The 14,690-nt window shown below is 33.1% G+C and overlaps 1 protein-coding gene across 1 annotated transcript in view; it reads left to right on the top strand.

Moving 5' to 3' along the window:
* Nucleotides 1–13,880, top strand: part of LOC126815000 (huntingtin) — a 56,855-nt gene extending 42,975 nt beyond the window's left edge. The window contains exons 45-55 of the mRNA XM_050540508.2: nt 999–1,191; nt 1,656–1,928; nt 2,494–2,649; nt 2,907–3,094; nt 3,740–3,854; nt 5,323–5,468; nt 6,101–6,168; nt 6,630–6,765; nt 7,377–7,539; nt 7,895–8,055; nt 8,570–13,880. Of these exons, the coding sequence (XP_050396465.2) occupies nt 999–1,191; nt 1,656–1,928; nt 2,494–2,649; nt 2,907–3,094; nt 3,740–3,854; nt 5,323–5,468; nt 6,101–6,168; nt 6,630–6,765; nt 7,377–7,539; nt 7,895–8,055; nt 8,570–8,759 (1,789 nt within the window). The 3' untranslated portion in view covers nt 8,760–13,880. The remainder of the gene's footprint in view (nt 1–998; nt 1,192–1,655; nt 1,929–2,493; nt 2,650–2,906; nt 3,095–3,739; nt 3,855–5,322; nt 5,469–6,100; nt 6,169–6,629; nt 6,766–7,376; nt 7,540–7,894; nt 8,056–8,569) is intronic.
* Nucleotides 13,881–14,690: the final 810 nt, after the last annotated feature.

The raw sequence follows: 14,690 nt of genomic DNA, 5'->3' as shown, positions 1-14,690 counted from the left end.
AATCTGTGGGTAGGAATATAGCTATGCAACTTTTGAAAACAGACCTAACCACTATATCTCTGCCTTTCCCAGTTTCATGCAAATGGAGTCTTTGATCTAACATTTGAATCTCTACTGTATACGACAATTGAAATATTTTCATCCTATTTCCATCCAAGCACAATTCTACAGGGCTAGAAGTCAACAGAAAAATTACCACAGGAAAGAAAAGGAATGAAGTTTAATGTGTCATCAATACAATACTTCAGTCATTTTGAGAATAAAATAATGTTAAATTTTTCCTATGGCCACATGTACAATGGTAGTGGCATTTCTGCTGTCTCTTCATTGAATTAGAGCTGTAAAGAGATGTGTTACATACATGGGTGTGTTTCAGGTTTAAATACCATTCAAACTGTAACTGTAATTTGCCTAAATAAAAATCAACAGACTGCGAGAATTATGACTAGAAAGTCTGCACATATAACTGCATTTCTTAGATAACTTCACTGGCTCCCACTCACTTATCAGTGTTATCATCAAACCACACCAAGTTATCTATCAGACTTTGTTTCAAAATATCATCCTAGCCGAACACACGATCAGCTAACCAAAACTTAGTTTGTGTCCCAAAAGTATAACTCGGCAACATCTCAGAATAAACTACCATCAGATGTTAAAGATGCACAAACCTTATTGCAATTCACAGGTTTATGCAAAACACAAGTGTTTAAAGAATAAGATGAGACATAAAAACTTTAGCACACAAACCATAATGTCATTAGACTTTTTGTAGCGTTATGAGCATATACTTAGTGTATTGAGTTTAGCATGTTAGAAGTGCACTATTATTATTATTAAACTACTGTCAACATCTATCACTGACAAGTGGAAATCACGCTTGAAAAATCCTGAGACATTCTAGTCGAAAGTTCAGTCCCCTTACCATGACCCCAGTTAACATACATAAATACTGTAAGTTGTTTGTATTCAAATGTTTATGTTTGTAAATTATCTAGATGTGGTAAGAAGTTGGTGATCATTCGTGGTTTAATTGAGCAAGAAATATGTAATCTTTGTTCCAATAAATCAGATCGACAAACTCATCACTCCAACAGTCGCTCCACAAGACGTCTAGATTCATATAGTTCCGAACTCTTTGAAGATAATCTGGAACGTAAAGTTGGATCAGAAAATTTTAGTCTTGGACAGGTAACAATATATAAAAATATTCATCGATCATCACTTTAATTTTGTTCAACTGGATTTCAAACATCCATTCAAAACACAAATGTTGTTAAATTATTCTGTTTGATAAATTTTCCTGATTATGTCATAGGGGGATCCAGGACAACTGCCAACGGGGCAACTGCTGGCTGAACAATTGCTTGTGAGGACAGCTACAGGCAAGACAATTGCCAGACACTTTTTTTTAAAAAGAATTTTAGTATAGTTTATTAAATGATGAATAAGCCCTAACGTGTATCTATACGTGTAAGAATTGTCCAGCCGGCAGTTGTCCTTGCAAGCACTTGTCCGCCGCTGTTGTCCCGCCAACAGTTGTCCTTGTATAAGGCTGAGTAAAATCAGTTTTATGTATTTTATTGTAACAGTTTTTGTATCTTTAAACAATTATTATTCTTTGTTGTTAAATATTTATTTATATTTTTGTTCAGATTTCATTAGAGGGCATCTGGTCAGTGGTAGGATGTTTAGAAACAACACATTCTGAAAGTGATACAACAGATTCTACAGAAAGTCCGCAACATGACAAGAAAAAACCTCAGATTCCTCTAATAGCCTTAGAAAATAAAGATCGCTCTGTGTCTGTCAATGGTTTGGATATTAATTCCTGTTTACAGTTTTTATCAGAATTATATGGTCCTTGGTTATCTCCAGAAACAGGTTCCAAACCACCATTAATGTTACTCAATGCCGTAGTCAAATCTGTAAGTATAGTATAAAAAACCTTTAAAGTTAATTTTACTGATACTTATCACCAATCACTAAACTTTAGTAAATAGCCCTCAGAAGAATGGCATGATGAGAAAGTAAATATGTCTTTGTGAGAACTTATAAATATACATATAGGTTTAACCGTTATTTATTCATAGTCTATCATGACATAGGGTATCAGTTTTTGTGAGAACTTGTTGTTATAGATTATGGTCTATCATGACATAGCATATACTGTTCCAACATCACTCATCATATTTTAAATAGATGTGAACTATTTTCTTTATTATAAGATTAGATACTGTTATTTGATAACGGTTTATGCAGTTTTTGTGAGAACTTGTGGTTATAGATTATGGTCTATCATGACATAGCATATACTGTTCCAACATCACTCATCATATTTTAAATAGATGTGAACTATTTTCTTTATTATAAGATTAGATACTGTTATTTGATAACGGTTTATGCATATAACCTCCTTAATATTGTGAAATTCGGTTCTGGCATAACTCTGTAGCCCTTGTAAGAAAGTTATTTTATTTTGTATTATTACAGATGTTAAGCTTATCTGATTTATTTATGGAGAGAGAACAGTTTGAGATGATGTTAGATACATTTTTAGATTTATATAAAGTCCATCCTGCTGAAGATGAGATATTGTTACAGTATCTAATAGTTGGTATTTGTAAAGCAGCTGCAGTTATTGGTGTGGTAAGTTATTATTGGTATAAGATGTGCGTTGAATTCCTGAAAATATGTGTCCTGTATTTAAACTACACCTTAATACTCTGTGGGGGAAATTTGGACACAGTTGCTAAAACTTTCAACAAGAAAACAAATTATATCAAAAGTACAATCACTGAGCAAAAATTATTTTGTATTTCTCAAAATAAACAAATATTTAACAAGTCTTAATAATAGTTGACATCCCAAAAATTACTTGTTAAATTATAAATGTATTTTTTCAGGATTCTGCAACAGCTGAGCGATTAATAAAAATAGTTGATGCTGGATTACGTACAACACATCTACCTAGTAAAATATCATCTCTACATGGAATATTATATATACTAGAAACAAGTACTTCTGAATTAACTAAATCGTTACTACCACTTATTACAGATTTCCTTATAAAACATCTCTCAGCAGTTACATCGTAAGTCTCTAAAATATTGTTTGTAAAAATAAAAAAAAGTCTCTAAAATATATTTTCTCTTGGTCAAATATATTCTATCATAAATAGTAGTCAAAATGAGAGAGAAAAAGAGAAATGAGCTTAACGTCCACACAACACAAACCAGGTCATTTTGGAACTAACATGATTCAATTTTACTTCAATAATTCACTTGCATGTAGGGGTCTTTAGGAGTGGGATGAACCTAGAGAAAGGTTGCACAGATGACCCTACTCCGTGTCACATGATCTAAAGCACATGCGTTAAACCATTAGGCCACCCAACCACCAATAGTCAAAAAGCAGTCAAGTGTTCTAGCCACGAAGAAATTGCCATTGATGGAAAGTGGTACCAGGTGTTCTGTAAATGATGAGCCTATACTGCCCTTTGCAAAGCCTAGCATGTTAAAACTGAAATATTATAATAAAGATAACCAAATAAAGTTGTGAATTTTTATAGTACATAAATAATGACCAAATATTAAATTGCTCTATAAATTTTAATATTTAGAAAAAAAAACTATCAAAAGTGACCATATTCAGACATGTTTGTGTATTTTCCAACATCATATTTGTTTTATGAATTTTACATCTCCCTCTCTTGAAGTTACTGTTTGGTATATTTCAGGGCATATATAACCAGTGATCAGTTCTCTTTAACTATGTGGTCTACAGCTTTTTATGTGATGGAGAATTATCATGAGGATATTAAAGATGGGGATTTCCCATCTAAAATAATGCAGGTTAATTTTTATTTGTATTTTTTAAAGTCCATTACCCATCTTTTGTTAGATAAGCTTCTATCACTTGAGCTGTTTGCACAAGAACGTAACACCTTTCAAGGAGTTTCATCACTTTCATCATGATAATCAATAAAATTAAAATAACCTTATAAACTAATATTTATTGAAAAAAATCGAGCACTGATCTACTTAGATTACGTTTTCTTTACTTCTTTAAAAAATGTGTTGAAAGTTAAACCATCTGTCTTTCAGCGATTGTTTGCCAGTGCCACTTTTCTCTGATATTTTACCGAAAATCTAATTTGAAGATCTGGATATTACTGTACAGTCAAATCGTGTCTAGTGAAACTATTTTTAAAAAAACTTGCAAAAATTTCCAAAGCTCTTGTGCCTCTCTTATTAAAGTGTAACATTTTAAGTAATGACCATACTTGCAACTGCTTTTGCCTGTATGAAATACATATTAATATCTGAAATTACAGAAATACTTATTGATTTTACAGTCTTCTACAAAATGTTTTTCATTTGTCACATTTATACTTACTTACCACATTTATAGTTATCACATTTATACTTTAATTATGACATTAACACATTCATTTACACTTTATTAATTACACTTTAAATTTTCATATTTATACCTTAAATTATCATATTTATACTTTAAATTATCATATGTATAATTTAAATTATCATACTTATACTTTAAATTATCATATTTATACTTTTTTATACTTTTATATATCACATTTATACTTTTATATATCACATTAACACATTCATTTAAACTTTATTCATTATACTTTAAATTATCATATTTATACTTTGAATTATCATATTTATACTTTAAATTATCATACTTATACTTTGTATACTTTTATTTATCACATTTATACTTTTAAGTATCACATTAACAGGGGATCACGTGGCTAAGTGGGTAAGACGCTAGCTCGCTAGCCTGGAGGTCGGGTGTTCGATCCCTGCATTGGCCGAGAAAGTTCATCCAGATTTTCCGGCGTGGTTCTCCCTTGTCAGTGATGCAGGACGGAGGGGCTGACAAGGAAAGCTGTCTAGTCGTTCGGATGGGACGAAAAACCGAGGTCCCGTGTACACATTGGCGTGCACGTAAAAGATCCCTTGGCAGTTGGAATTCGATATAAGAGTAGGCCGTAGTGCCGCTGTCCGGGCAAAATTTCCCTCATAGCACACTGTATGGCGTATGCCCGTCTTCATTAGCCCAGGTTAGGAGCAGAACAGTAGGACGTTAAACTCCATTTCATTTCATTTCATTTCATCACATTAACACATTGATTTACATACTTATACTTTAAATTATTATATTTATACTTTAAATTATTATATTTATACTTTGAATTATCATATTTATACTTTATATTATTATATTTATACTTTATATTATTATATTTATACTTTAAATTATCATATTTATACTGTCTTGTTTTTTTAGTTGGTGGTGAATACAGCATCATGTAGTGAAGACAGTATATCAACATCAGTATTTATAACTTTGATGAAAGGTCTAGAGAGATTATTGTTAGCTGATGTTTTATCGAAATCAGAATATGAAACAATAATTAAACTTAGTTTAGATAGGTATGCATAAAAGATATTGTAGTCGTTGCTTCTTCATTTATGAATCATTGAATCTTGACTAGCAGTACTGTCTTTCAAAGTATGACAAATAGACTAAAGTCTAGCCCTGTGATTTATTACATAGGTCAGTCGTCTTTATAATTTTAATTCAGTGAGTGATTGCTAGGAGTATTGGCGTCACTTGCATGATCTCAGTGATTTTCTTGTTTCCCAGTTTAGCGTCACTGCAACCAAATTTTTCACTTACGAAACTGTCCAACCTTGTGACTTTTCTCCTGGTCCTTCGGTTTCCTCCCACTGCTAGATACCACTATGTGCAAGCAATTTATTGAAATAAAATCAGACCATATGTTAGTCCCAAAATGACTTATTTGCGTTAAGTGATATTACCCTCTCTCTGGCCAAATTGAATATAACCTCATTATTAGAAACATTACAATTGAATATAACCTCATTATTAGAAACATTTTAATATAACCTCATCATTAGAAACAATTGAATATAACCTCATTATTAGAAACAATTGAATATAACCTCATCATTAGAAACAATTGAATATAACCTCATTATTAGAAACAATTGAATATAACCTCATTATTAGAAACAATTCACTGTATCTTTGCTTGTTGTAGGTTATGTCTTCCTAGTCCCCAGAGGGCGTTAGCAGCTTTAGGTCTAATGTTTACATGTATGTATTCAGGTACGTTGGTTATACATTATAACATCTGATGAGTCTCAATATAAAGCAAAGAGCTAGCTTATGATTTTATGTGAGAATGAAGTAAAGTTGTTCATATTTTTAACTGGACATATTTTCCTTTATTTATACATAATTTGCATGGATTCTGAGGTCATGTGTATACATTTGCGTACATGGGAAAGCACCCTTGACAGTTGGTATACATTGGCCTGCACAGGACCTCAGTTTTTCATCCCAGCCAAACGACTGTACATTGTCTCTAACCCAAACCAGACTCTCCGTCCTACACCACTGACAAGACGGAACCTGATGAACTTTCTCAGTCATCACAGGGATCTGACACGAGACCTCCAGGTTAGCAGGCCAACGTTTTAGTCATTCACACATCATGGATTCTTGTCCTGATAAAACCAAAATAGTTTTATTGTTTGATATTGAAAGTATTTTTTTTGTTATCCCAGGAAAAAGTTTAGATGGCTATAGTCCTAGACCACGAGAAACGCAGCCATCATTTTCTGATGAGGCTCTTGATATGATTTGTCAAGATTCTGAGTCTCTGATTCTAGCTATGGAAAGAGTTACGGTTCTTTTTGACAGGTAATATTAGATTTAAATACAATAGGTTTAATACAATCACCTAGAACACTTGTTTTATTATATAAGCACCACCTTTCGACTAGTATCCTCTTGTCATTGCCAAGCACATATGATTTATATTCAATTAAAATCATTCATATTCTATATGAATTAGGCATCTATTACTTACATGTACATTATTTATATATTTTTAAAAAGGATTGTTCAACTTTATATTTATACCCACTATATTTCAAATGCACAAAACGAATTGAATTATAAAAATCCCATCCATTCATTTTTGAACTTTGTGAGGCACAACCTTTCTTGTGGGGGTCGAGTGGTCTTACAAGTGTGCTTTAGACCATAAGTTCTGTAATTGAGTATGGTTGTCTGGTCAACCTTGACGGTTTTATCTGATTCCTCCCACTGCTGAAGACCTACACGCAAAGTATTAAAATATAATTGAACCACTCATTAGTGTTGAAATGACCTTGTTTTATCAAGTGGATGTTAAACCTCATTTCTCCCTTGACTTTTTCAGTGTTTTATTTTATATTTTTAATACATTTTTATTCCCAGGGGTGCATCCATTGCACTTTAATGATTGACCATGAATTTGTGTATTTTAGAATAAAGAAAGGTTATCCTTACGAGGCTCGTGTTATTACTCGTCTTCTACCAGCATTTCTCTCGGATTTTTTCCCACCACAAGATATAATGAATAAGGTTATTGGGGAATTCCTCTCCAGTCAGCAGCCATATCCTCAGTTAATAGCCAAAGTTGTCTTTCAGGTATGAATGATCTCTTTTTTTCTTGTGAGAATTTTTTTTTTATATATTCAGAGGGTTGATATCAGAATCCTTGAGTAATGACAATTGAATTGTAAACATTTTCACTATTCTATGTTTTTATTTACCCCAAAACAGACTATGGAGGAACATCCAATATATTACAATTCATTTATTATTGCTCAAAAAGTTTTAAGTAATGCTTACTGTTGTATTTTGGCAAATTCCTCCAAACAGATCACATTGTAACATCATTGCAACAGATAAACCCTATTTCGACTGGTCACATCTATCCTATACATGTATAGTTTGCAACATATACTTGTAATCTTTCAATTGTGGAACTTTTTATTTCTAGGTTTTTAATAATCTTCACCTACAGAATCAACAGAAATTAGTGCGAGACTGGGTGATGCTGTCTTTATCAAATTTTACCCAGAGATCACCTATTGCCATGGCGATATGGAGTCTAACTGCTTTCTTTATCAGTGCTTCAACAAATCCATGGCTTAAAGCTTTGTATCCTTTTAATCAGTAATCTTTGATAAACAAGAAAAGGTTCTAAAGATATAGGGAAATTGGCATGATCACCCCCATGTGCAGGGATCACAGAAGTGTCAATATTATTGTCTTCTGCTGGCGCCACAGTGGCTCTGTGAGTAACCAGGGGGTCCCAGGTTTTATTCTGGTGTTGTCCAAGAAAGTTGCTCAGAATTTTCAAACCTGATGCCCCCTTCTTAGAACAGAGTGCTTGTCAAGAAAAATGTATATTCGTTTGGATAAGGTTGCAGCATAGTTAAATCTCCTCACATTTGCAAATTGAAATAGGAACAGGCCATGTTGCAATTTCTTAATGTGCTCTCACTCAACTCGTCCCCTTAGTCCCAGGCAAAAATAGAATCATTTAAACTATCTAAATTGAAAAATGTTCTATACAATTGATTGAATTTGGTCAAGAGTGCGTTACGTTCATTCTGAAACTTATATGATCAATTTGCACACCAATGAACTATTCACCTTAACATTATTGTAGATTTCCACATGTTATAGAACGCATGGGCAAGATGGAGGTGGTAGATAAACGTCTCTTTTGTCTCTCAGCCATAGATTTTTATCGACAATTAACAGAAGACTCCCAAAAAAGAGCTTTTATATCAACATTCCAAGCTGTGGTCCAATCAGACACTCCGTATCAAACGCTCTTAAGTTCACTTTCATCATAATGATAATAAGCATAAATAAAAAAAACACATTCGATCGACGACTAATTCCTCAGTTTCATCCTGATACACCCAGACATTTCACTTATTATAAAAACTTAAACCATTTTTACCTAGTGTTTACATTTTTACTGTTCACAATTAGATGCCGTAAGTATATCGATTCATTTCTTTGAATTGTAAAATGTGGTGTCTTTTACTATTGTATTGTTTATGTAGTAACTAGCTGATCATGCATTTGATTCTTGTCTTTCATATATAGTGGCGCTATCACGACAAAATTTCCCCCATAACACACTGTATGGCATATGTCAATCTTCATTAGCCCAGTCGGAACAGAACAGTAGGAAGTTAAGCCTCATTTCATTTCATATATTGGCGTTTGAAGCGTAATAAATATTCTAATTATCGGATAAACCTGGCTTTAAACAACATGTCATGTTTGAATTAAATTCATGAAGTGGGCTCATCAAATTTTTGGAATATTGCTTTGTAATGGCAGTGACATACATGTGCTGTATGTTTATAAGAATATTTCACACATTTAGATATCGCATCATAGAATCCTTAAAACAGTTTGATATAATGTACTAGAAAGCTACCAAATTCCTTTGTAGAATTCATTAAAATGATGCGATATCATGTATTAGAAAGGTCATGCAGCTAACTAAATCCTTTGTAGAATTCCTTAAACCAATACAATTTCATAAGGTCTGTCATTGAGTCAGGTGGCATGGTTTCGATTCCCCACTTGTAGTGACAAGGATTAGGATTACCTGTCAAACCTCATGGGTTTTTCCTGGATCCTCCGGTTTCATCCCACTGCTAAAGATCCCTACACGCAAGCGAATTATTGAAATAAAATTGAACCATATGTTTGTCCCGAAATGACCTAGTTTGTATCAAGTGGACGTTACACTCTATTTCTCGCTCTCTCTCTCTCTAGAAAGGTCATACAGCTACAAAAAAATCTTTTGAACTGTTGTATTGCTTTCCAAGATTATTAATACCAGTATTAGATTTAGTCTTTTTCAAATTGATCTCAATGATAAACTTAAATTGTCATACGACTCTAATTTGATTATCAATAAACTTAAAAATGAATTTAAACCACTATTAATGATTGCATGAAATGTTTAACTTTTGTATTTTTTTTTCTGGTTTATTACATTTTTTAATATCATTTTAAAGCATCCATGCTTAATTTCTAAACCTAATATCTTTATTATCATTTACATTGATATTCTGGAAATATGACATTGTAATGATTTTTTTTTTTTTTTTAATATTGTATCATAAATGTACAGGAATTTACTAAGATCAATGTATTATATATATATATATATATATATATTTAGTATCGCCAAAAATATTATATGGCTTGTTATTCTCTTCTACTATCACTCAGGATTCCTTTGGAATTTCTGTGACCACCACCTTGGACATCATGCAGGGCCTTTATTTGTAGATATCATCAATAAAGCGTTTGATTGGTAAAAAAAAATTGTGAAAAAAATCAGACTGTTCACCTTGAAAGTCTTCCGCATTGCAAAATAGTCCATTGGATCTCTTGTAGTCCATCTTTGATAATCAAGGCTACAATATGTGGAGATCACCACTGTGAAAGCTCAAACATGTGCATGATTGTAAAATATATAACATATTATTGCACTGATCAGTTATTGCAGCGAATGCTGTAACTGTGGGCTGTTTGTGCAATGGTGTGTCCATGGAGATATTATTTCTTTGGTGATTGCTATACAAGGTTTTGTATAATCTAAGTCCTAAACAGAAGGTTTTGTATAATCGAAGTCCTAAGTACAAGCTTTGTACAATAGGTTTGTCAATGTGAGTATATGGAAAGAGATGGACCATTACCATCAAAATTTACCAGTAATAAGTTAATGATCTTGCCAATTAAGTGAAGAGTAAAAGTACAGAGAATGGATTGATAATATTATGCTAATTGTTACAGTATATTTATTTTGTTTGTTGTTATTGTTATTATTATGTTTATTAGTAGGGACATGTGTAATTATATTATTATTATTATTATGACTGTAAAGCATTATGGTATATATGTATATTGATTAATATTTGTGGTTTATGTACGGTAATAAAAGCACAATTCTTGTTTGACTGACTGACAGTGTAATTAACCGACTGCAGAACATATATACCTGTCCGTCAAATTAAAAGAATTTAACCTTACACAACAACAAATATAGTTAAATTTATCTACGATTACAAATGATGTGGTAATTTTAAGTCATCTTTTCACTTTCCATGTTGAATTAAACTATCAACAGCTGTGAAAATTATTTACTATATAACTATTAATAACCCCATGGTTTCCAGCTAGCTTTGGGGGGTTGGATGGCCAAATGGTTAGCACCTGTGCGCTGTATCAAAACGTCTGTCATTGAGTCAACTGTATGGTCGCCTGTCCAACCTCGTTAGTTTTCTCCGTTTCCTCCAGTTTCCTCCCACTGCTAAAGACCCCTACGTGCAAGCGAATTATTTAAATAAAATTAAACCATATGTTAGTCCCAAAATGACCTGGTTTGTGTCAAGTGGACATTAAAACCCATTTCTCTCTGTCTCTCCCCAGCTAGCTTCATCAAGTTGTGGTCATGAATGGCTGATTCCCGTTATGAATGTCAAAGCAATTTAATAGCACTTGAAAGCTTAATGGCCCATATGGGCCTATTTTAATGCTTTATGTTCCAAAGAATGTCCATGTCATGTTTTATACAGTTCAGTTCTAAAACCACTGAGAAATATGATTTCAAATAAACTGTCCAGGAGAGAATAGTGAACACTGTTGGTACTTAGTCTTAGACCCTGTGGGATACCAGTTAGCACCACAAGGTAAAAAATAAGATGGTTGTACAAAAGCGGCAATATGAACATTTTTCACATTGCACGGATTCCATTTTTTTCAAATAAAACACTGTGAGGAGGAGGGGGGTTCAATAGTCCGTGGGTGCACTAGTACGCCGCTGTAAGAAATACTATAAATATGGGTATCAATAAACCTAACCCTATAACCCAACCCTAACCCTAATAATAGATATTGGTGGACTACTCAACCCGCGGACTAGTGAGCATTCTCTGTGAGGAGCATGTATAATGTGATGGATTACCTGTGATGACAGTTTCCCCCTGAACTGTATAAAATGATCTGTATTTTATGCCAAGCTTGTTGTTTATATGTAAATGTAAGAACATGTAATTGTACATATAGTATTGAATGTGAAATATATTACGCAATTAGTGTACAGTATGACATTTTATTCGTTAATACAACCTTAATGGATTAGTTATTAATTAAACTTGTAGGGATCGTCGCACAATTTCAACACTTGCTTCCAAAAGAATAACACGTGGGAGAAAATGAAAAATTAAATGTCAGTTATTTTGTTTTAAACTCGGATCTGTTTCAACAGAAGAAGGGAATGTGAGGTGATCGATCGAGATTTTTCCATGGGTTATCCGTTGAGACCCAAGTGCTGAAATTTTGCGACGGTTCCTTATGTATGTTATTTTTCCCCAAATGTTTGTAAATGAACAGGAATGAAATGTGACGCTTTAAACTAGATGTAAATTAAATAAATCTAGAGTAATGGGTTACCCACTTTCTTTTTAAATCTTAACATTCCATACAAACATTTACTCTGGTTAATACAGGTCACAATTCTGTGGAATACAATTAGTGCTTATTACTGAGCGACGTTTCCACTAGGCTGCTGTAGTCATTATCAAGTCTAGAAGCCTAGTCGAAGTCGCTCAGTAATAAGCAGTAATTGTATTCCATAGAATTGTGACCTGTATACTCACAGTTCAATTACTAAATTACAATTTACTGTGGTTAAATGTGATAGTATGATGGATTTTCTTGTTCTATTGAATATGTCACTACCAGCTTTACTTACTTCTTAGTAATAATTCTTCTTACAAGTACTTCAGATTTGGTACAGTTGTTAAACATACTTTAAGGACATTGCCGGGTTTACCCTTTGGCTTGGTAGGTGGAAGCACTGGGACCTCAAGATCTAGGGGTACTCCGGTCGAAGTTTATACTATTTTGACACTGTCATAAGCCTTTCTTACACATAATGTAATCTTAATTAACATCCGCCATCGTCCTCGGTTTTGTTACATTGTGTATTAAACCCATTTTCATCTTCTGTAAGTATTACGGGATTAGGATGGGTCTCATTATATAGTAGAATAGCATATGACCTCTTGTCAACTAAATCCAGTTCTGCTTAAAGCAATCATATTCTAATAATATTACCCTTTCTTAAATGTTTTTTTTTTATATATATAATTCATTAAATTTAATTGGCAATTGCTTTATCTGACATTGTAATATGATAATCATATGACAACTGTAAAACGGGAGGTAAGACATTGTTAAGAATACACAAGATGAGTTTTACTGAGAACAAATTAATATGTTAGTGGTGTATATATTATGTGAACTATTTATGGCATATCATCAAGATAACCCTTTTTTTTTTTAAATCATGTCACTTAATTGTAAGACAGTAAATAAATTATTCATCATTAAAATAGCAGTGTTTTAATGTCATCAAATTTGTATTTAGCATATTTTTTATTCACTAGTCTAGTCATATCCAGTGAAACTACAGGGGGCATTTGTTTTACCAAATGGCATAAGTTCAGGGTTTAATGTCCGCTTCCACCAAAGTTGTATTATCTTTTGATGTTTACGTTAATGAAGTGAAGAAATTTATAGAATGTCAGCCATTTCTCCTAATTTCATGAGTTATTGCCCTTGATCACTTTTGACGATATTGTGAGCCCTCTGGTGACAAAAATTATATCATCCGATCTTTTGAAATCTTGGTTTGTTGGGAACTTGCCAAAAACTAGGATATTTAAAACTATAATGTAGTTCACTCTTCTTAAACGCTCTGTGGTTATTATTGTGTGGTATTGTTGGTGTGTATAGCTTTCACTGCAGATGTATTTGTTCCATCATACTCGTACTCCTGGCCAGATTAAAGGAGCTAAATCGCTAATATTTGGGCCCTAGAAAATGGCACAAATGGATAGCAACGCATATAATAATGTAATATGAATGTATATAAACTAAATGCCGCTATATAAACTGATTTACATTTAATCGTTTCCATTTTTACTCTAATTTCAAATCAGTTATGTTCGGCGAAATACTCCAAAAGTCTCTAGCGCCTGGTTATTCCAGTTTACACCTGATTTATTTATTGCGTATACTCCCCAGATCAGAATATGGGGCCACCATTTGACATGGAATATGTCTAGCCTCGTTTTGCGAGTCCCTTATTACAAATGGCGCTGAAACGCATTATGGTACACGATTCGTGTACCAATGGTAAAATGTTTATTTTGTCTTAAATATTGGATATCAGAAGCCCATCTTTTCCAGGTAAAATCACAACATCAATGTTGATTTAAATTGACAAATTATACGTGTTTTCAATGTCCAAGACTTTGGGTGATATTGAGTTAGAGACTTAGCTACTTTAAGCTTGGATTGGACCGTCACACAAATACAATCCGTATGTCAGTATGGTACATAGATTTATTTGGGACAAATGTATACAACATAAAGAAATACACTTTTTTTGTCCCTCGCCTTTTAAAGAAAGCAGGGGACTATTAAAATGTGTCTGTATGTCTGTCACACCATTTGGGACACAATAACTTGCCTTCTAATTGAGCTAGAATGTTCAAACGTGGTGTAGCTGCTTATTAGGTCAATGTGTTGATGGAGTTCGGTCATGAGCATTTTCTGCCCAGGGTAAGCAGAGATTAGCAATTTGATTGGTTGGTGCTTTGGGACATGAAAACTTTTGTTCTAATTAAGTGAGAGTGATGTAACTTGGTGTATAGTTTCATTACATCAATACCTTGACTAAGTTT

The sequence above is a fragment of the Patella vulgata genome, chromosome 3, assembly GCF_932274485.2.
Source record: "Patella vulgata chromosome 3, xgPatVulg1.2, whole genome shotgun sequence".
Classification (NCBI taxonomy): domain Eukaryota; kingdom Metazoa; phylum Mollusca; class Gastropoda; family Patellidae; genus Patella; species Patella vulgata.
This window is presented reverse-complemented; position numbering and strand designations above follow the sequence as displayed.